This window comes from Aulonocara sp. 'chitande type north' Nkhata Bay, linkage group LG7 (genome assembly GCF_057382095.1).
Source record: "Aulonocara sp. 'chitande type north' Nkhata Bay isolate Kocher_YH1m ecotype deep benthic linkage group LG7, A_spYH_male_GT1.1, whole genome shotgun sequence".
Lineage (NCBI taxonomy): Eukaryota > Metazoa > Chordata > Actinopteri > Cichliformes > Cichlidae > Aulonocara > Aulonocara sp. 'chitande type north' Nkhata Bay.
In genome coordinates, this window is record NC_141350.1 from 4,941,540 (window position 1) to 4,961,629 (window position 20,090).

The following is a 20,090-nucleotide window of genomic DNA, read 5'->3' on the forward strand; positions in this document are numbered from 1 at the left end:
ATCAGCTTAAAATGAAATGCATCCTTTTGGTTGTGTTTGAGTCGAAATTCAGGGGATGATAATGATCTCTAGGTTTATTTAATTTTTTAATGGTGGGGCTTAGATTCAGGCCTTTCCTCATGTGACATTTTAATATTTTTTAGTTTGATGCAAGTGCCCAGTGTGATGTGACACCCTGTCCAGCAGATCCCGAAAACTCCTGTCGCATCCACATATTGCATCCATGCTTACCTCATAAAAACGAGGTACAAGTCAGGGCAAAATTTCTTCCAAAATAAATGTCATATATATATATGTATATATATATATATATATATATACACACACACACATACATATATGTAGCAATCATATATACACATTCGTACATACATATACTAATTTATGTGATGCAAAGAAAAAATGTACACATTTCTTACAAAATTGTAACAAAGACTGGAAAGAGTTCTGTTTGCTCTGGAGCAAAGTCGTGTAGATGTTCAGCCTCTGAGGACTTCTCCATCAAAGTAGTCTCCTACATTTGTGTCCATGTTTGGGCAGCACAGACGTCACAGAGAGACGAAGAAACTGTATGTGACAGAAAACGTTTGGTGACGCAAAAACAGGGTGGAAGGATGAATGTAAATTGAAAGGAGGGAGGCTAAAAAGGTGAAACGTATAGATGTGGGAGAATTGCATGAGCTCCCTGACTCAAAACATCAACAACAAAAGAAAAGCAAATAACAATAGAAAAGAGGGGGAGAAATTATCAGGGGGTGTTCACATAAAAAAAGGACAAACAAATTTTGTGTTCTTTTATTACTAAATATAGTGCAACAATAAACATTGCATTTCTTTCACCCTTTAACTTGCTTCCTAGGATGTCAACGTTTCTTTTCCCCGTCTTTAATTCAGTTAACACTTGGTATAAATACAAAGAATAACCTTTGTTCTGTCACTGCCCTGTGCCACAAGGTCAGTCCTCCTTTCAGAGAAAAAACAGGCTTCAGATTCAGAGACGTAAACATAACACAGACCCTGCTCAAAACAAGAGAGGAAAAAAAAAACAAAAAAAACAAAAACAGGAGGAACATGAAGAATAAAAACAAAACATTCGTTGGTGTTTTGGGGCAGCTTGTAAATTTGAAAATGCAGGGCAGTTTTAATGGTGGTGATGACCCCTACAGTCAAAGAGCCAAATCCTCGAGGAATAAAAAAAACCAAGCTGTGTGGACCTCCTCGTCCCTCCTGGACAACGGTGTCGTGTACAGGAACAGCTGCGGCCTTTGGACTGGTTGGGCCTTAGAAGGCCTGCTGGGCTGGGTTGTAGTTGAATGTTGTTGGCACGTGAGGCCTCTCTTCCAGTTTGTCGTACTCCAGATGAAATTCCTTAGAGAAACAGATAGTTTTAAGATAATAGCTCTAATCCTCAAAACTAAAAATAATAAAACTTGATAATATCAACTCTTACCTTGGCTACTTTCCTCCAGTTAAGACAATCAAAAAAGTAGTAGGTACCCCTCTCATAGGTGTTAGTCTTCAGTGTAGGCTCCATGCCAGGTGCCCTAGTTATCCAAACCCGTTCCTCTTTGTGGTACCTCCAGTCCCGGTTAAAGCTGGAGAGTGAAGAACACATTAATAAGTATTACAATAAATAAATAAATAAAACGCTGCCACCTGGTGGCTAACCAGGGACCAAGAAAGATTCATTTCAAGAGTTTCACTCACACTTCCAGCTATTTCTACAAAAACTAAAAATGATTATGTTCATACAAAAGAAGAAAAATTATTCCATAAACAAACAATATTGTACCTTGTTAAGTGTTAATCTAAGAGTACACAGCAGAATCGATCATCATTTTAAAGCTTTACAAGCGTTTTTTCCAAAGGTTTGTTTATAAGAGATGTACTTGTGTAGTTCGACTTTAAAACCCTGACTTGGCCGTTTCGAGCACTGCCATGTAGGGCTGGGCCATATTATACCGTTCACGGTAATACCGGTATAATGTTAGGCAATGATAGGAAAATGAAATATCGCGATAGAATGGGAGTAAAACGCGCATGCGCAGTGCCTTTGTTTTCATACGCACATGGCCGATTGTTGAGTGAAACAGATGAACCAGAATTGGTTTGTAAAAATGGTGCAACTTCCGTGATGTGGAACTGGTTTGGTGTTTGTCCGTCAGATACACAACAAAGCACATTTTTTTGCAGAACATGCAAGCGGCCGTTGTTAGTCGGACTAAGATGCTCTTAAATCTGGGAGTAATCTGGGTCCTAAACTCCGTATGCTTCAGGTCAAACAACACTGCAGCATCACTTAGAGTTAAAAACTGTCTAAATTCTTTCATCTTTAATAAAACGATCAGCATTGCTGCTTTACCAGGTGTAACTATAAAGTTTAATTTCCAGGCATCCATGAAAACTAAAGTTATTACATTTAACGGAGTTAGCTCGCTAGTTTCGCTAGTTACCTAAGCATGATATAGCATGTTCTGACTGAGAGATTTCTGAAAAAAATCAAACGTACAGCTCTGCTATCACTTCCAACATAAATGAAGACAGGAAACTAAACAGCAGTGACGTTTGTAGGGTTACTGAAGTTGGGCTAGCTGGTATATAATGATGTGCTACGTGATCGCTAGCGACACAGCTATGTTAGCATAACATAAACAGTGAAGCTGGAGGACGAACACTAACACTTTTCCACTTATAAAAGTTAACGTGAAGGTTCTTCATGGTTAGAGACAAATGCAATCGCATGGCAGGATGCTGTAAACGGACCAAACTTCAGTCAGGAGAACAACTGAGATAATCCATCCACAATACGAGGTTAGTCATTAATATACTGCAACAACATGGGAATAGAGCAGCTGCCAGAGAATTCAACATTAATGAATCAATGTTACAGAAGTGGAGGAAGCAAGAAGAATGAGTTTAATAAAGTTTGATTTATCTGACTGCTTTGTTTCGCTTAATGTGCCTTATAATCCCGTGCACCTTATGGTCCGAAAAATGCGTACTGCACACTGCAGTTTAATGTTGCAAAGCACCTCTTTTTAACTTCAGTGGATATTATACATGGTTATGCTCAGGATATGTCAGCCCATTTCTACTGGAAATGCCTTTTGGTTAAACTTTCAGCAAGGAATTTGTATTTGCACTGTTACATTTTTATAAAGCTTTAATGTACATAAAAACCAGCTTCTTGTTTAAGTGAAAATAAATGGAAGGTTGTCTTTTTGCGCTAGTAATGTTGTGGAGTTGTATTTTGTCTCGCATCAATTATATCGTCGGTTATATCGTTATCGCAAATTTTCAAATATATATCGTGATAAATATTTTTGGCCATATCGCCCTGCTCTACTGCCATGTAGTGTTTTTGAAATCTGGTCACAACTGAGGGGTGGAAATAACAGAACCTGTTGTGTCATCTATTCAACTCCAAATAGGACAAAAAACAGAAACTGAGATAAACAGATTACCTCAAGTGATGAGTATGGTTCATTTTCCCCCCCATGGACTTCTACACAAGAAGAAGTCATTAAGAATGAATGCAGATTTGAAAACACTTCTGCATACCCTTTACTTTTTAGATCAGCAAGCTATGTTCATCGTTAATAAGTAGTCTAGGCTTTTTCTTAATGTGCGTTGGTTCAACCCTCCTGGCTTCCGCTCTCAGTTGTGTCTTCCGAGGCCTTTGGACTGAACGGGCCTTAGAAGGCCTACTGAGCTGGGTTGTAGATGAATGTTGCTGAACTTGTGTGTCAGGAAAAAGTCAATTATATTTGCATCTGCTGAGAGAATCCCTGTGGTTTAGAATTTAGATTCAGTTTTATATAATGTTCTAGCTTGTTTTTCTGTTTACGGATTGCTTAATTTCCTCTTCACAAAACTGTCTCATCTGCTCGCCAGTGAAACGTTTTTAATACGAAGCAGCAACTGCAAAGACTGTCGACTTTACACGACTCCTTTAAACTTCTTTGCTAAGTAAGGTGATCATCTCCTGGACAGACAAACACCTTTGTGCCCGTTTCTAGCAAAAAGTCAGTACTCACAGCTCCACTGCTGCCAGAAGCTGTAGCAGATCTCCTCCATTCATGTAGTACAGGTAGAACAACAGGTCTTCACCGTATCGAGACAGTTTGATGGCAGCCAACTAGAGTCAAGACAAGACAGTATAGATTAATTTTATTTTACTACATTAATCTTTGAACCGCTTACATTGAGCTCAAGTTCATGGTTACCTTGTCCCTTATGTGGATATTTGTTAAATACTCCGATGGAACATGGAAGTCTAAAAATGCAGATACAGATATAGGTTAGCAGCACACACAAGAGTGTCTAAAGCAGTGTGTAACTGTTTTAATTCACTGTGGCTTTGAAAATTTATGCTACCGATATGCCAAAAATGTGGTCTCCAGGTCGGATAAAAAAAGCAAAAACCAGGAGGCCTGCCAGAATCTAAATCTTATTAATTAACTCTGTCAACAGCCAACTACTTGTAATAAAATAGTTGAAGGTTTTTTTAGCTGCACTAATTTTAAAGGGCCACATGTATGTCTGTACTTTAATTTCCACAACAACAGTTTTTGTTAAAAAAGAAAAAAAAAACATGACTAAAAATGTAAATATTTTACAAAAATACTAAGATTGCATTGCATCCTTTCTCTGCTCCTCCTCAGCACTAATGCAAATGTCTTGACACCTGCTCTGACTCTGGTCTTGAAAGCTACTCAGGACTGTCATACATCAAATTAATGTCTTACCGATGTCTTGAGGTCGACAAGGTGCGGAAGCCCAAGGAGAGGCAAACTTGGGGTACAAGTTTCTGTCAAAGAGTTTAGTTGCAATCAGTTCTTGCTAGTATTAATATCAAAAGCAGACTGTTTGCTAAACGTTTTAGATAAAACAGGAAGAAATGTCAAAAACTCTGAAAATACCAACTTTTACCAACCTACTGATGCAGTCAGCAGGGGGCAAACTTAACTAATGGAGTCTCTTTCCTCTTATTTCTTTATTACCTCTGAGTAAGAATGAAATTTGATGTATATCAAAAATCATAGACCCTGAAACTTAAAAGACCAGCGTGTATGATTTAGTGCTCCTCCCGTGACTGTTACAAATGCAAAAGGTTCCTAATGTATAAAAATGACAGTGAAGGGACTCACCCCTTCTGCAGATAATAAAAAGCTAATTCTAAGGCAACAAAGACACTGCGCCTCTTGTATTCAGCCACTGATACATTAATGACAATACGATTACATCCATCCAAAGAAACGGTGGGGAACTAAATAGATTCATTCATTAAAAATAAAAGCAGACAGATGTAACATGCATTATTGGACTAAAAATTTTTATTGTTTCTTTGTGTGTGTGTTTTTTATAGGAAAAATCAGTATGTATTTGCAGGGTAATGAAATTTGTCTTACTCTGGTGAGTTTAAGTTGAGTCCCAGTGTTGTGAGGTCACTTCCTAACGCCAGATGGACCATCCCCGGATCAGTCTCTGCTGCCCGGATAAACGTCAGTAGGCCAATCATGCCAAATTGATCCGTCACCATTCCTGCGGGAATGTTCGTCACCCGACCTGCAGCAGCAAGACAACTCAAGATTAAAACAAACTGTAGAAACTGGACTCTGAGCTAGATTCAGTACTTAATGTCAAATCACCTCTGCATTAATAACTACACTTTGTGAACAAACCAACTAAATACCTCTTTGAACTCATGATCACAGGTAAATTAATGGAAAAGTGATTATGGCTGTGTTACAATGAACGTTATTTTGTTGGTTTCCTCACTGTAGCTTAGTTGATAATTATCTAACCCCAAATGCAGGTTAGCACGTCCAACTGCCTCACTCAAGGCAATTAAGAAGGGTTGTTTTGGTGGAATAGCAGCAATACGATTGGCAGTGAAGACTCACCATCAGGCAACACCTGAATCCCTTTCTTCTGGTTGTTGTTCTGTGCTGAGGCCGTCTTGTCTCCGGGAAACTTGGGCCCATCTGCATTGGATGTGCTCTTGTTTGTGGAGTTCAAGTTCTAAAGGGAAGGGGGAAAAAATCAATAGGCAGGAAAAATAATGCATGTATTTATTTCAATTCTTTTGATCTGTACCCTTCTCACAAAAAAAATAAAAAAGTTCTGCCAGTGTGCTGTGTGACTTACAGTTTTGCTGTCATCGTTGTTCAACGTGGGATCCTTATAGTTTGGCCCAGGCAGTGCAGGGAAGTCCTCATTGTGGATGGAGAAATCCTGTGTCTGCTCAGTTGATGGCTTTGTCACCATGCCAACTTGATGATGAAAGTGTAACAGCAAAGAAAAAAACAAAACAAACAAAATGGTACAATCAGCAATGATAGTCTGTCGTGTGCAGTGTAACAAAAGCTTAGCTAACATTATGAAGCTCATCTGATGGTTTTCAGCTGAAATCCATTTCCAATGTTGATGGAATGTGCTGTCAGTGATTCATGTGAGGAAAATAAGACACTTTCTACAGTCTAATGGCTTACCATAAGGCGCTCGTCCAGTCAGTGGGTTGAGAACTGGTGTAGGGTTTCCGGTCCCTTCTCTCCGACTCCTATCTGCTAATGCAGGGAAGTCTGACAAATCCAGTCCTGTTACATTTTCACTCCCATCTGTTACACAAGGACAATACAAACATGTGAATCCTTAAATACGCTATTTTTGTAAATATGTAATAATGTAGCCTTATTGTAAAGTAGATTAAGGATGTAGCAGCTCTCCCCTTTTTTGATGTGTATTTATGTAACAGTTTAAAAATAGTCAGATCAGTTTAATGAGATTTTTATTCAGACCTAATTTCCTGCAATTCATTTCAAGGATACACAGTTTATGTATGATGGGTAGCACTGTTTGCTGCTGTTAACTCTTGTAAGACCCTAACAGCAGCATTAATGGAAAGCTGTGATTTTGTGCAGGAAACAGTATTATTTATCAGGCTGTGGCTGTTTTTTATGCTTTAAACACACACAGACAGAGCAATGTTAGTCTAAAAGTAGCTGAAACCTAATGGTTACCTGATGGTTAGACAAAAGTGAACAACCAACCTGTGCCGTTGAAGATGTTGCTTGATAATGAGTTGTTCATGAAAGCTTGATTGCGGTTCATCCCAAATCCTGACATGCTGCACAGACAGAAAAAAATAAGAAAAAAGAAAGAAAAAGGATACAAACATTTCCTTAATTAGAAAAAGATGTTTTAGAAAGCAACTGTACACACAAAAGGACACACCGAAGGTAACCCATGCCAGCCCTATGAAGCAAGATTTGAGCTCATCCAGGTAACTTCAAGGTTAACCCTGGCTTTTCATTATTACAAAGGTGGTACATCACCATGGTAACTTACATCCTAACCTGTTTCAGAGCATGTTACGTTCACAGTTAAAGATAAACAGGTACAAAACCAGTGGCTACTCATCAATCAGTTTTCTGCAAAATGTCACTGTTCCTTGGATTTCAGTGCATGGATAAAGTTGTGTAGTTCACTGTGTTGGATTAGAAACAGATTCTTAGACATAAGTTTATTTTTCCTGTTGGGTGCAAACCATTTTATTGTTCTAAATTTACAAACGGGGCGCCTATTTTTACTTATTTGTTTTGAACTTTTTTTGTTTCTTTTTTTAAAATCTCAGACCGGGATAAAGCTGAAAGATTAAAAAAAAAAAAAAACATCTTGTGTACATCGAAACTTTAATGTAAAGTAAATATTCACTGTATTAGTTTCTCCTGTTCTTGATTGAGCTGTGATAGCTGTGAGGTGCCTGTTAACTTCAGCAGCTTGCATTCTTACCCGCTTTCTTTCAGGCTGTAATAGGCTAAACTTTATTAATACAGTAGGACTCTGGGAGTCTCCCTGATCAAACACTTAAAGCGCACATACATTCATATGGCGCTTTTAATACTACGCTACTATTTAATAAAAATTAAAAAAAACTCTCTCTCACACACACACACCACACACACAGGTTTGGGTTCAGCATGTATTATTTTCTTCAGATTTTTCCTCATATTACAGTTTTGTCATTTTCTGCAAAATCAGCTGCTCTGCTGCCAACAGACTTATCCACATTTCAGATTGGTCAAAAGCTGTAAACAGCACCTCTTTCATGCTGGTAGCTAGATTGAGAAACCCTGGGTTGCCTTGTTAAGTTGATAATCAGCTTCTTGTGACTGCTTGGCTCAATCACCAGTTTTAAGATAACTGAACCCAGATAGCAGAAAGACATCCTGTGTATGTTGAATTTGCATCATAGTACAGGGCCATGTTCCTTTGAAACACTGGTGGATATGTGCAATAAATACTAAATCCATCTACCTGTTTATGGTAAAGGGCTGGCGTGCTGGCTGCTGTTTGGGCATACAGATGATACTGGGTGAGCTACGGTTGGGGCTTCCCAGCCCCGAGCTGCCCATGCTGTTGGTCCTGCCGCTTATCCCAATGCCTTGACCGACCTGAGAGTGATTCAGCACGTTCCTCGAATTCATCGGTAACGTCCCCCTGTTAAAACATCATCGTCCAATTTAGTGAATTCAAAGTTTTCTTAAACAGCACGATTAATCAGTCAAGTTCACACTCACCTGCTTGGTGATGGTGGGGTATGGAGAGACATGGTGGGGACTCCTGTTGTGGGGGTGATATGACTCGGTAGCTGCGACCCTTGCGTTAGACTTCGGTTTAACTGAGGTGTGTTGTTTCCCATGCCTCTTACTGAGAAGCCGAGTGCACCTGCACAAAGACAAAAGAAAGCTTTTCAGTTATCTGTTCAAATAACACAATCAAACTTTAAGTAACTCTAGTTCAGAGGTAAAAAGCAGAATTGTCTTTACGATTTTAAGTCCATCACAAATGACAAAACTGATGTAACAGGCTGTAAGATAAAGGTCAGCACTCACTTTGTGGACCATATAAACTCGCACCGAGCTGCGACAGCTGACCCGATGACGATGGTGAGGGAGAGGACAGCATCTGGAGAAAAACATTCAAGGACAGAACAGAGTAAGATAAATGTGGAAAAAAAATCTCAACAGGTAAGAAAGGTGTACCAGCACACAAAACTCACATCTTTATCCGACCGATGTGGAAACATCGTCGGCTGGTTGTAGTACATGCTTTCATCGGTAAAGTCGTTATCGACAACGTCAACGAACTCTACAAATTTCTTTCTAGCACCAAACATGCCTTTTGTCACCTGAAGAGAGAGAAAGGAACATTAATTAAAATGTGCATGTGAAAGAAAGCAGACGCTCAAGAGTGAACTTTTTGAACTTATACTGTGGCTTAGATTTGAATTTTAATTCTCTTTAGATTTCTACTTGAACTAGATAAAATTCAGAGCCAGTAAGGTTCAACATATATATATATATATATATATATATATATATATATATATATATATATATATTAGTTTCAGATGTAGCCATTCTTGTATTTTGCTTGTTTACATTATTGTATTTTGCACAACTCTGTTGCTTGTGAAGCTCGCACACAAGAATTTCACTCACATGTGCTGTACCAATGTACCTGCACATGTGATGTGACAATAAAAGTGATTTGATTTGACCTATACAATATTTTCTGGTCAACTTCTACACTAGCCTAAAAATGTTATGGTTTCAAAATTGGACATTAAATTTTTTTTTAGTTTTAGTATTTATAGAATAATTCTTGCAGCATTCATTCAGGCAGTCAGCGTGGCAATTGCCTGATCTCTGCTCACAGTTGCAGCAGCAGGGTAAGAATTAGGAACAGGGGTACGCATTTTCTGCTAAAGACTCTCTCCGAAATGGTCCGTCGGCCAAATTGGTTTGGTCAAGATAATGCACAGACAAACATATGTCACCACTAGTACCCTGCACCTTATACTACTCTACTAAGTCTGTGATGGGGAGAAGAAATTAGCAAGGAGACATTGCAGGGATCAGAAGTGGATAATAAATTGGCATCAAGCAATCCAAACCACCCGTTAAGGTGTATTGTGTGTCCTAAAACCCCCTCAGCATTCCTCTGGGGTAAGGAAGGTGGAAGCAGGTTCAGAAGGGTAAGCAGGCAGGGGGTGAATCCCAGTTTTGGTTCCTCCTGGGTTTTGAATAGGAGTCAGCTCAAGGCATACTGGCTAATAGGTAAGGATTAGAGTTAAAGAAGCACATACGGGGAATTAAGATTAGAATTTAGCTCCTAGGGTTAGAGTCTTGTATCAGACTGCCAATTGCACCTTGTGTTGATGGCAACTTGGCCTTGGAACACTACTGACTCATTACTCCTGTTTTGCTATACTTATTTGTATTTGGGATTTTATTTTTTACATGAGTACTTGTTGCATTTTTAATCCCTGTGACTACATTTTAAACTTAGAGCAAGGGTCAGGGAGCAAGTGAAAATAACAAATTTGCATAGATTATGTTTAGCAGAAGTACTTTCTCAGTTATAATGAGAGCACCTTGGAAACCAGAGAAATCTGTTCTAATCTGGTAAGACTACTGGGCTGAAATTTTTGTTATGCAGTACAACTTGTTAGGCTTCCTCAATCCAGAATGGTAGCTGAATAAAAATAACTATTTCTTCATTTCTGTGATTAAGCATTCTACATGTTTGATTTTGTACTATTGTGAAATATGTCAATACCTTCCAGAAACTGTCTCTAACTAATAACTAATGTTATTCTTTTTTGTTAGTCTATGAGACGTTTTTTTTTTTAAACACATTTGAATAATTCTTGGAACTTTTTACTGTATTTGCTCCCATTTAAAGAACCTGATTCACTTTCATGGTAAAAGAAGCCAGTTCTCTTTAACAGATTCTCAGATATTCGAGTTCAAACACTGCTTTAGATATCAAATCAATGTGTGGGGGGAAACACACACGTATATATCATCGACAAGCCTAAATCCACAGACGATCTGTGGTTAGTTGTCCAAGATGTTTAGAACAACCTACCAGCCGAGCTCCGTCAAAAACTGTGTGCAAGTATACCTAAAAGAATTGATGCCGTTTTGAAGGCAAAGGGTGGCCACACCAAATACTGATTTGATTTAGATTTCTCTTTTGTTCCTTCACTGCATTTTGTTGTTTGATTAAAATAAATGATTAACACTTGCATTTTTGAAAGCATTCTTTGTTTACAGCATCTTTCCTCACCTGCCTAAAACTTTTGCACAGTACTGTATATCTCAAGTACTTTATATTTAAAGTACTTCCTATGCGATGCTGAAATTTCACAGCAATCAGTCTATATGTTTAAACTTTGGACTACACTTTTTTAGGCAAATCAAAGACGGCTGAGCAGAAAATGTTGTTAAAAACCCCAATGATCTGAGACTGAATAGCCCATGTCTGAAACTAACAGCACCGCATTGTATTGTTTGTGCAACTGGAACTTTACTGCCGCCACACAGCGTTGATATTTCATAACCTTTGTATAAACAAAAAGATATCTTATATGACTGCAAGGCTAAGTTAAATGGAAGCATCTGGAAATGCAATATGTTATAATTTCTTTGTAATTCAATGGGCTACAACTGGCACCTTACGGTTCTTAAAATAAACTTTTGAATAGTTGCTTTCTCTACGAATTTAAAATGAAGATTGATTTATTTGACTTTTACAACAAAAAAAACAAAAACTGCAGCCCTACGATACCTGTTAACTAAATGAGATGACAGCAGAACTGGTTGTTAAGTTCCATCCCGTTAAACTTTACTATTGATGTGTTTAACAGCAACAAAGCTAACAGGCTAGCCAACACTAGTTTAGGTAGCTAACATTAGCAGGCTAGGTGCTTGTCACTTTGAGTTAGCTTAGCTAGCTTAACGTCAGCTTGCTAACTGGCTACTCTAAAAACAACCAAAGTAACAGAGCGTTTAAACTGAGAAATACACAGTGGTTTAGCTACCAGTAACACTGGCCCTCTTTGCCTCCGTTTATCCACTGTCAGCTGTGTGTTTTCACGGCTCAGTTTATGCTCCGATTGCAGGCAGTGGCAGTAGGAGCAGATAGACCAATAGCGACAATCTGCGGATGCTAAAGGCTAACGACGTGCTACGTATTTAAACGAAAGAAAGCAAGGGAGGTAAAAAGCTCCAGCTGACGGAGTTTAATTTACATAGGGCAATTTTAACATAAGAACAAAAATAAGTAAAATAATCTCACCGCATCAATTTCCCTTCGCTTCGTTAGATCCAAGATGGCTGTGAGTATTCTCAATCGAAAGAGGTCTAGCCTTTACCCCTTGACCTTACAACCTGCTGATCACTTCCGTACACAAAAACGAACACATCTGATAGTTTCCCTAACAGGGTGCTGGGAGAAGAACCAACATATATCCAGAAAAGTACTTCACGGAGGGGGAAAGAAAAAAAGAAGATTTTGCAGTCATTTAAAGCAAATATGACACTGTCGAGTTTTTGTCTCCCTCGTGTGAACATCAGGTGTCTCACTCCAGTAAAATAAATGTGTGGATTTACATACTGCAGAGGATGTGATTGTCAGCAATAAAAGTTTGGTTACCAACCACATTTGACACATATCTCATAGAGTATCCCAAATCTCACAGGTTTCTGTGCAAAAACATGAACTTTGCATGTTGACAAGGGCCTTATCTCACAACTGGGTTTTTGGTTGTTTTTTACTTAACGTTCTTTGTTTGTTTGTTTTTACTCTACATTTAATCAAATTAGCACACAACAAACTGGGGGCTATATCTGTTCATATCTTACATAAAATGAGTAGTTGAGAAACGCCTGGTAGTCAGAGGTATTTTAAAGTGGACCTGCAGGAGCTAACACTGTTCACAGTGGCATGAATTACTCAGTGAGGTTGGAAAACAGCAGCTTCACATGAATTTAATATGGCCCGGAAACTTAAAACCACATTGTATGGACTTCCTCAGCAGATGGCGTCTTAAGGCTGTTATAATGATCCTTTATCAGTTAGTTTGCCAAACACTTAAAGTGTTTGGCAAACCATCAATCATCATTATTTATCTGCTGAGGAAAAGAACTGGACATAGCTGAAAGCTTTGGGAACAACAAGTAAGCCTAGTGTAAGGGGGGGAAATAAATGGGTTTTACAGTAGAAAAGGCAGGTATAAAATTAATGATGTTTCCATTCCAGTTACTTCACCCTGGAACCATATATTATATCTGTGCTTCCCTTCCTGTGAGATATCCAGATTTTTAATATGAACAGGATCTTTTATGACAGTCACACTATTGTGCTCTGGCAGTAAGTGGCTGCGGGAAAGTGATAAAAACAGTGTGTCAGTGAGTGAAAGCAGATGAGGGTCAACTATTGCCCCCTCAGATAAGGACAATGAAATCCCTTCCTAATTTTATCTAGTTGGAAAATAGCCCCAATGAAGATATGTCAGATAGCATGGACACTTCACACCTCTTGTAAGATATCCAGCTTACTTACAGGATATTCATCTTTGAGTATAAGCTTGCATGAAGATTGTTTGGATTTGGAGGATTTGACTTGCTATGTGTTCATTCTAAATGAACCCATTTCCAAGACTATACAATGTGGCATTGGCAAAACACAGATCTACAGAGATTTTCCATAACTGAAAACATAGTATACTCTAATCAAAGTAATCTGATATCCCTGCAAACACTGGCAAATTGCTAAGAACATTTCACCTGTTGAGCCCAGTGGCTTCCACCCAAGACTGCCTCTGGGATGATTACAGCAGAATGCAAATGACCTTTGTTGCTCTTTCATCACAAAGCACTTATTCTGCTTATCCATGTCACCCTGCCCCTCCCTGTTTCTCTCTCTCCCACCTCTGTCATCTCAGAGAAGAAGAGGGGAAAGTCATTAGGCACAAATGGGGAGGAGAGAGCTAGTGGTTGCTATAGCCATGAGAGTCTGGCAGAGCTTGGAGCCACAGAGAGATAGTGAGAGGACTGCACTGGGAAATATCTGCCCAGGGAATACAATAAGTTTTCAGCTCATTAAGTTGGATAAACAAATGGCTTACTGTAGGAGATACTGGGAGTCATACTGGATATCATCAGCAAGACATTAGAAAGAAGGTATTTTGAATTTTTTGTATGAACATCTTAACACTTACAATGTTTTTCTGTTTAATTTTATTATATATTACCTTGACACAACATCCCCTTTATTACATTAAAGGATGCACTTCATAATATAACTGATGTGTCATCCTCCTTCCTAAGCTGTTGTATGATTTCACTGTTTCTTTTTTCTTGATTATCAAGATGAATAAACGCAGAGGGGAAGTGGAGGAGTGTTAATGGAACACCATGAAATTCACTTGAAGATAAAGGAGATGGATGTCGAGTAACAGTCTTGTGGCAGAAACAGTAAGAAAAATGGGCAATGCCATGAGAAGTATTCTCGCCTTCATTCCTTCTGAACGCTGCCAGCGCTTCTTAGTTGGGGACCTGAAGGAGATGCCACTAGATCGGACCCTGGACCTGAGTAGCCGACAGCTGCAAAAGCTGCCTGTTGCTGCCTGTCTCTTCAATGAGTTGGTGAAGCTTTACCTGAGTGACAACAACCTCAGCAGCTTACCGGCTGAAGTGCAGAGCCTGAGAAAGCTGCAGCTTCTGGCCCTCGATTTTAACTGCTTTGAGGAGCTCCCACTAGCCATATGCAGGTTGCCCCAGCTTAGTATTCTTTACTTGGGTAATAACAGGCTTTATCACCTCCCCGTAGAGCTGAGAGAGCTTAGGGAACTTAGCACTCTGTGGCTGGAGACTAATTGCTTCACTGTTTTCCCTAAGGTTGTTTGTGAGCTCTCAAATCTAAAGACCCTGCACCTCGGATATAACCAGATACGGAGTTTACCCAAAGAATTTGGACGGCTGCACGAGCTGCGAAGTATTTGGCTTGCTGGGAACCAACTGCCAGATTTCCCACCAGTGTTACTTGAAATGCACTCTCTGGCTGTTGTTGATGTAGATCGGAACAGAATACGTCATTTTCCTAGCCTTTCTCACATGCAGGGGTTAAAACTTGTGATCTATGACCACAACCCCTGTGTTAATGCCCCAGCAGTGGCTGAGGGAGTCAGAAGGGTTGGGCGATGGGCTGATAGCTCAGATGACGAGCAGGAAGATGATGCTTCAAAAGCAGCAAGTGAGACTACAGCTGAGGTTGTCGAAGTCCATCCTGAAGAGCAACAGAACATTCAAGGTTAAGGACCAAAGTGACCTTCAGCTGTGGGGAGCCGGGATTGACTGGCCAGGCTCGAGTGGCGTCCTGGAGCACTTAAAGCAGAGTGGCATGACAAATACCGTCAGGGTGATGGTATTTGGTCCATATATGGTAAAGCCAATCATTTAAAAGGGAAAGCTCACCTCTGAAATCAAATCTACACACACACACACCCTCAACTGGCCTGCTGTGCTACTTGTCTATCAGATTGTTTGGTGAGAGTTGGCCAGTTTTAGATATACTAGTTATGTTTGCATTTACATATCTTAGGATTATGACTTTATTTTGGATTGAACTGTCCTTATAAAGGCCATAAAGTAATGAAATCCAAAATGCATAGTCTGTAAAATGGGATATTTGAATCACGACATAAAAGCAACATTTAAAAAAACAAAATAAAAAGACTGCATGCCTTGAAATTATTCATTTCAACACCGTAAACTTTTTAATTGATCTTTTCCCTCTGGAATGTTGCATGTATTATATTGTTTGTGTATTGCCAAGTTCACATAGTATGTTTGCAAGGCAATGTGTCAAAACAGGCATTAACATTATTCTAGTAAATCAGCCATGCAGCTGTTGCTGTCCAGTGATCTGAGAATTAGTTTCTACTTTTCTACTTTTATAGTCAGTATAATTCAGTTTGTGACTTCTGATTTTACAATGCAAAGCATTAGAAAACATTTTGTTCCAGCAGTGCAAGATAGTATCTGCACCTGCTGAGGATTTTAATACCAGAGATGGATGGTTTAAGTCAATTAGTGCACTCTGTATCCAGACCAATGCATAATTCATCGACTAGATTGGAGCTGTGGCTTTGAATAAAGACTGCTAATGGGCCATAATGTCGTTGCTGTAAGGTTCTGGTTTGAAACAGATCATACATGCAATTTTGCAATTCCCCTGTGTACCAGGAAAATGTTCTGTAAACAAGCTTAAAAGTAATTCCACGATATATGATCTGGGCATTTGGAAACTTTCTAAACAAAATGCATAAAAAAAAAAAGATTGAAAGGGCTTGAAATTGTTTTTTCTTCTGGAAATGTGATTATTTACGACTGGTTTCTGTGCTTCCACCTTTCATAGATCTTTATATTATTCTATAAATATGTATTTGATTTTTTAAATATATGAATGCATAATATTTTACCTAAATGTATACTTATATTACGTTATAGTATTTATTATGATTTCAGGTAATCTTTTACATTTGTATGGTCCTATTATAAACTACATATATATCAATCTGATTTTGTTATGTTTTATGTGCTTAACATTATGTTTTAATGTAACAATGGAATAAACTTATTTAATCTTATATTAAACACAACACCTATTTTGTTTTTTAAATCAGTATAGTTAAATTTGAAGGTTTGTGAATGTATAAACATCTTTATGTTTAGTCATTCAAAAGCATTCACCAGAGTTTTGGTACGTTTTTACCTTTATAACAAAATCAGACGTCATGTGAAGTTGCAGGATTTTTTTCAAACCAATAGCTGTAATGTTATTTAATCTATGCTTAAGTGTGACACATACCTATATATAGATTTCATGCTTAATACAAGCCAACAGCATCAATGTTAACCCTTTAAGTATCTGCAGATCACAACTTATTACAAACCATTTGAGTTTGCATTGCTGCTCTCTCTGCACACACACACTCACTGACCACTTTATTGGGTACACTGTGCTAGCACCAGGTTCAATCTGCTTTTCCCTTAAAAAACTGTGTTAATTCGCATAGATTCAACAAGATGCTGGAAACATTCCTCTGAGCTTTTGGTCTATGCTGAAATGATAGCATCACATGATAAAAATCTCCTGTAGCGCCACATGTCAAAGGTGCTATGGGATTGAGATCTGATAAGTGTGTAATTCACTGTCAGTTTGAAGAAACGAGTTTGGGCTTTGTGTACCCTGCTGGAACTAGCCATCAGAAGTTGCTTAGAATTTCCAGTAAATTATCTGTACAAGAGATTGGAACAAAAAGAAGTAAACATATTTTTGTTTAAAATGTTAAAAACCCAGTATTCAGGACATGTTTACTGGAGATACAAGTTAACTTATCTTGTCGATGATTTTACATTTCTCAAATGTATATGTAATGTAATGTAAATTTGTTATTAAGTAATTTACTGTAAGACTGCAAGACAGTCATCAGATTTCTCTATAGGAATTAAAAATTCAGTTGGTAGCTAGAGTTGCTTTATTATGGTGACAATAAAGAAGTTAACTGTGTTTAATTTGTTTAACACATAACATCTACTCGTATTTTCTCAGGATACAAGATGAGAGATTATGAGTGCATTATATTACATACATAAATATCTTTGGTTCAAAGTCCAACGAAAACACAACTTGCCCACTTCCTTTACTTAAACTTACTTGGATCCAAAGCACCCCTGAAGTGCAGGTTAAACACATGGAGGCTGAGCCACATACTAACATCAGCTTCAATTCTACAGTAACTTTACTATTCCTCTTATTCTCCATAGTCATTAATGATAAATAAAGAAAGTTTCACATGTATCAATAAACTTATATTACTTAAAAGACCCATCTAAAATGTTCTGGTGCTTGGTTGTGATGAAAACTGAATAAATAATATTTTTTAACAAACAGCAGAACGCAAACTGCACTTAATAATAAAGACCTCATAGAATGAACCACAACTGTATAAAAGAGTCAAGCTTTAACTAAATATGCCACACTAGGTAAGTCATGTGGTACACTGAAAAAGAACATGTATTTATAATATTAAAACAAACAAACAAACAAAACATAATTTTTTTTAGATCCCTCAGGCTGGGCTCTTTGCACCTTTTACCATAGCTGTCTTTTTACACCAAAATTTCCAAATCTAATTGGTCTCTCAATGACCCTTTGAGAAAATGCATCAGTCTTTTGCAGTTTTGTTTCAATTGCAAAGCATTTACTTTCAAAAGTGGCATCATATTTAATGATGTTTGAACTGAGAAGTAAGGGTAACACATGAGGAGATTGAACTGACTTAAAAGGGTGTGTTAAGCTGTTGGCATTATGTGACGATAGAGAATACTGTTAGACAAGCCAGATCTGGAATGTAGCACCTCTTGATGTGGGAAAGAATAAACTCAAATGTAACAAAGACAAGAATTGTAAGACCAGAAGAAAGAAATAAGCAGCACTAAAAGTTACAAAAAAAACCCTCTTGTCAAAATGAGAAGTGTTCCAGCTAAAACAATGTGGCTAGTACTGATTACAGTCATGCATGTGAATTTGATCAAATTGGAACAGTAGGTATGCTTCAATCTATCACGATCTGCCAAATCACATTCAAACTGCTAAAGAGTGATAATGGAATATATAAGCATATCCTACAGGTACTGTAACTGTGTGAGGTGACAGGGTTCAAAGGCTCATCCAGGGTCCAGGTCTCTGCCGTAGTACTGTTTCACCCAGCTGAGGTGGAGAATTCTCTTCCACCTCTGGCCCATCAGACTCATGAGACTCCTCTTCCTTGCTATCTGGAACATCAGGCCCCAAGGAATCTGGGATTACAGAGGCATTCTTTGACAGCTCAGTGCCTGTGCCAGTCTCCTGAAAATCAGATGACTCACTCACAGATCCAGTCACTTTAGAAGAATTAAGTTCCTTCTGAGAGTTTTCCCTCTCCATGCGCTTTCGGACCTCTTCTCTCCTCTGCTGGATGCGGGTGTCGTCTCCCATCATAACCCTGACTCTCACTTGATCTGGAGGCCAGAGTCCACCCCATATAAACTGCAGGTAGCTGAACAGCACAATGACACTGAGGAAGGCAAAGTTGGTCGCTACGCCAATCACTGCAGATGTCAGGGGGAAGTTATACAGAACATATCGAATACCAGTGAAGTAAGCGTGGATACGGAGCTGAGATGAGTAGATCTGAACCTGTTTTGAGTGGATCTCAATGACTGCACCAATAGTGGGTTGATAAGCGTTGGTCTTGAAGTCTGAGAACAGCTCCACCTCTATGAGCTGCTTCTGCTCCGCCATGCCAGTGACGAGAAGAGGAGCGAACACTAAGGTACTCATAGTCTGCAGAAGCTTAGAGCGGTAATGCAGCATTGTAGATCTTCCAACTGATGAGACAGTCGTTCCACCCTTGGTATAACAAGACATCTTTACCATGAACATACCCAGCTCTTCATTCACTGGCGATTCAGGCATTTCCAACTCCAAAGATATTCGGTAAGGCTGACCATTGGCCATCACCTGATCTCTGCCATTCTTCATGAAAGAGATGTTGGCTGTGGGGAAGGAGCAAAGTCTCGTCTCCGAGGTATCACAGTCAGCAGTGTAGAAGAAGTGCACTGGGGTGGAGAAGCTCACGGTAGGCATATAAGAGTAATAAAAGCTCCCATAGAGAAAGATGGACACCCAGAGCAGCAGCACTAGGACACAAAAAAGGATGGCTGCCTGAAGCAGTGTCCGTCGGGCTTTGAGGAGCGTGACAGCTGCCACATCGTGCAGCCAGTGCAGAAGTGGTCCCATGGCACCTCCTAATGTTTCCGAACCGGAACTCACCGACCTTCTTCTGGTCCCGTTCTGGACAGTCGTTGCTCCTTGGATTCCCGTGGACCGCTGCCTCAGCGGAAGGTCCCTACCTTGATGCATCAGTGGGTGGGTCTCCTCCATAACCGTGTAATCGCTTATCTTCACCCTCCATTTCAAGTCTGGTTAACCGGCTACACGCTAACCGTGATAGTTGCAGCTACCGTCACGGGCGAAATAAACTACTCGGCAAAAACAAATATCCTGTTTTTCTAAAGTCTGGACTGTGTTGGTTTCACTCAGACTGTGAATTTAAGATAGCAAATTAGCCTACCGGGTTACACAGTGAATTTCCGGAGACTATGCTCAAAACACTACACCGTGAACCG

General features: G+C 39.1%; 3 protein-coding genes across 5 annotated transcripts; 1 reads left to right on the forward strand and 2 right to left on the reverse strand.

Annotated features, from left to right (window-relative positions):
• Positions 1-365: 365 nt before the first annotated feature.
• On the reverse strand, positions 366-12,363 carry cnot2 (CCR4-NOT transcription complex, subunit 2). Of its 3 annotated transcripts, none has more exons than XM_086298105.1 (15): positions 12,151-12,363; positions 9,065-9,193; positions 8,898-8,970; positions 8,583-8,730; positions 8,320-8,502; positions 7,053-7,129; positions 6,495-6,620; positions 6,151-6,275; positions 5,907-6,024; positions 5,412-5,568; positions 4,749-4,810; positions 4,227-4,276; positions 4,038-4,138; positions 1,451-1,595; positions 366-1,368 (listed from the first exon to the last, which is right to left on the reverse strand). In XM_086298105.1, the coding sequence occupies exons 2-15, from the start codon at positions 9,179-9,181 to the stop codon at positions 1,282-1,284; spliced, it is 1,569 nt and encodes a 522-aa protein (XP_086154231.1). In that variant the 5' UTR covers positions 9,182-9,193; positions 12,151-12,363; the 3' UTR covers positions 366-1,281. The 3 variants fall into 3 exon arrangements, with proteins under 3 accessions (XP_086154231.1, XP_086154232.1, XP_086154234.1); XM_086298106.1 differs by lacking the exon at positions 12,151-12,363 and adding an exon at positions 11,894-11,991; XM_086298108.1 differs by lacking the exon at positions 12,151-12,363 and adding an exon at positions 11,641-11,660.
• A 1,453-nt stretch (positions 12,364-13,816) lies between these two features.
• lrrc10 (leucine rich repeat containing 10) lies at positions 13,817-17,340 on the forward strand. Its single transcript, XM_086298113.1, has 2 exons — positions 13,817-14,036; positions 14,226-17,340. The coding sequence occupies exon 2, from the start codon at positions 14,301-14,303 to the stop codon at positions 15,168-15,170; it is 870 nt and encodes a 289-aa protein (XP_086154239.1). The 5' UTR covers positions 13,817-14,036; positions 14,226-14,300; the 3' UTR covers positions 15,171-17,340.
• LOC147324364 (seipin-like) lies at positions 16,071-20,083 on the reverse strand. The gene has a single exon (XM_086298112.1). The coding sequence runs from the start codon at positions 19,843-19,845 to the stop codon at positions 18,580-18,582; it is 1,266 nt and encodes a 421-aa protein (XP_086154238.1). The 5' UTR covers positions 19,846-20,083; the 3' UTR covers positions 16,071-18,579.
• Positions 20,084-20,090: the final 7 nt, after the last annotated feature.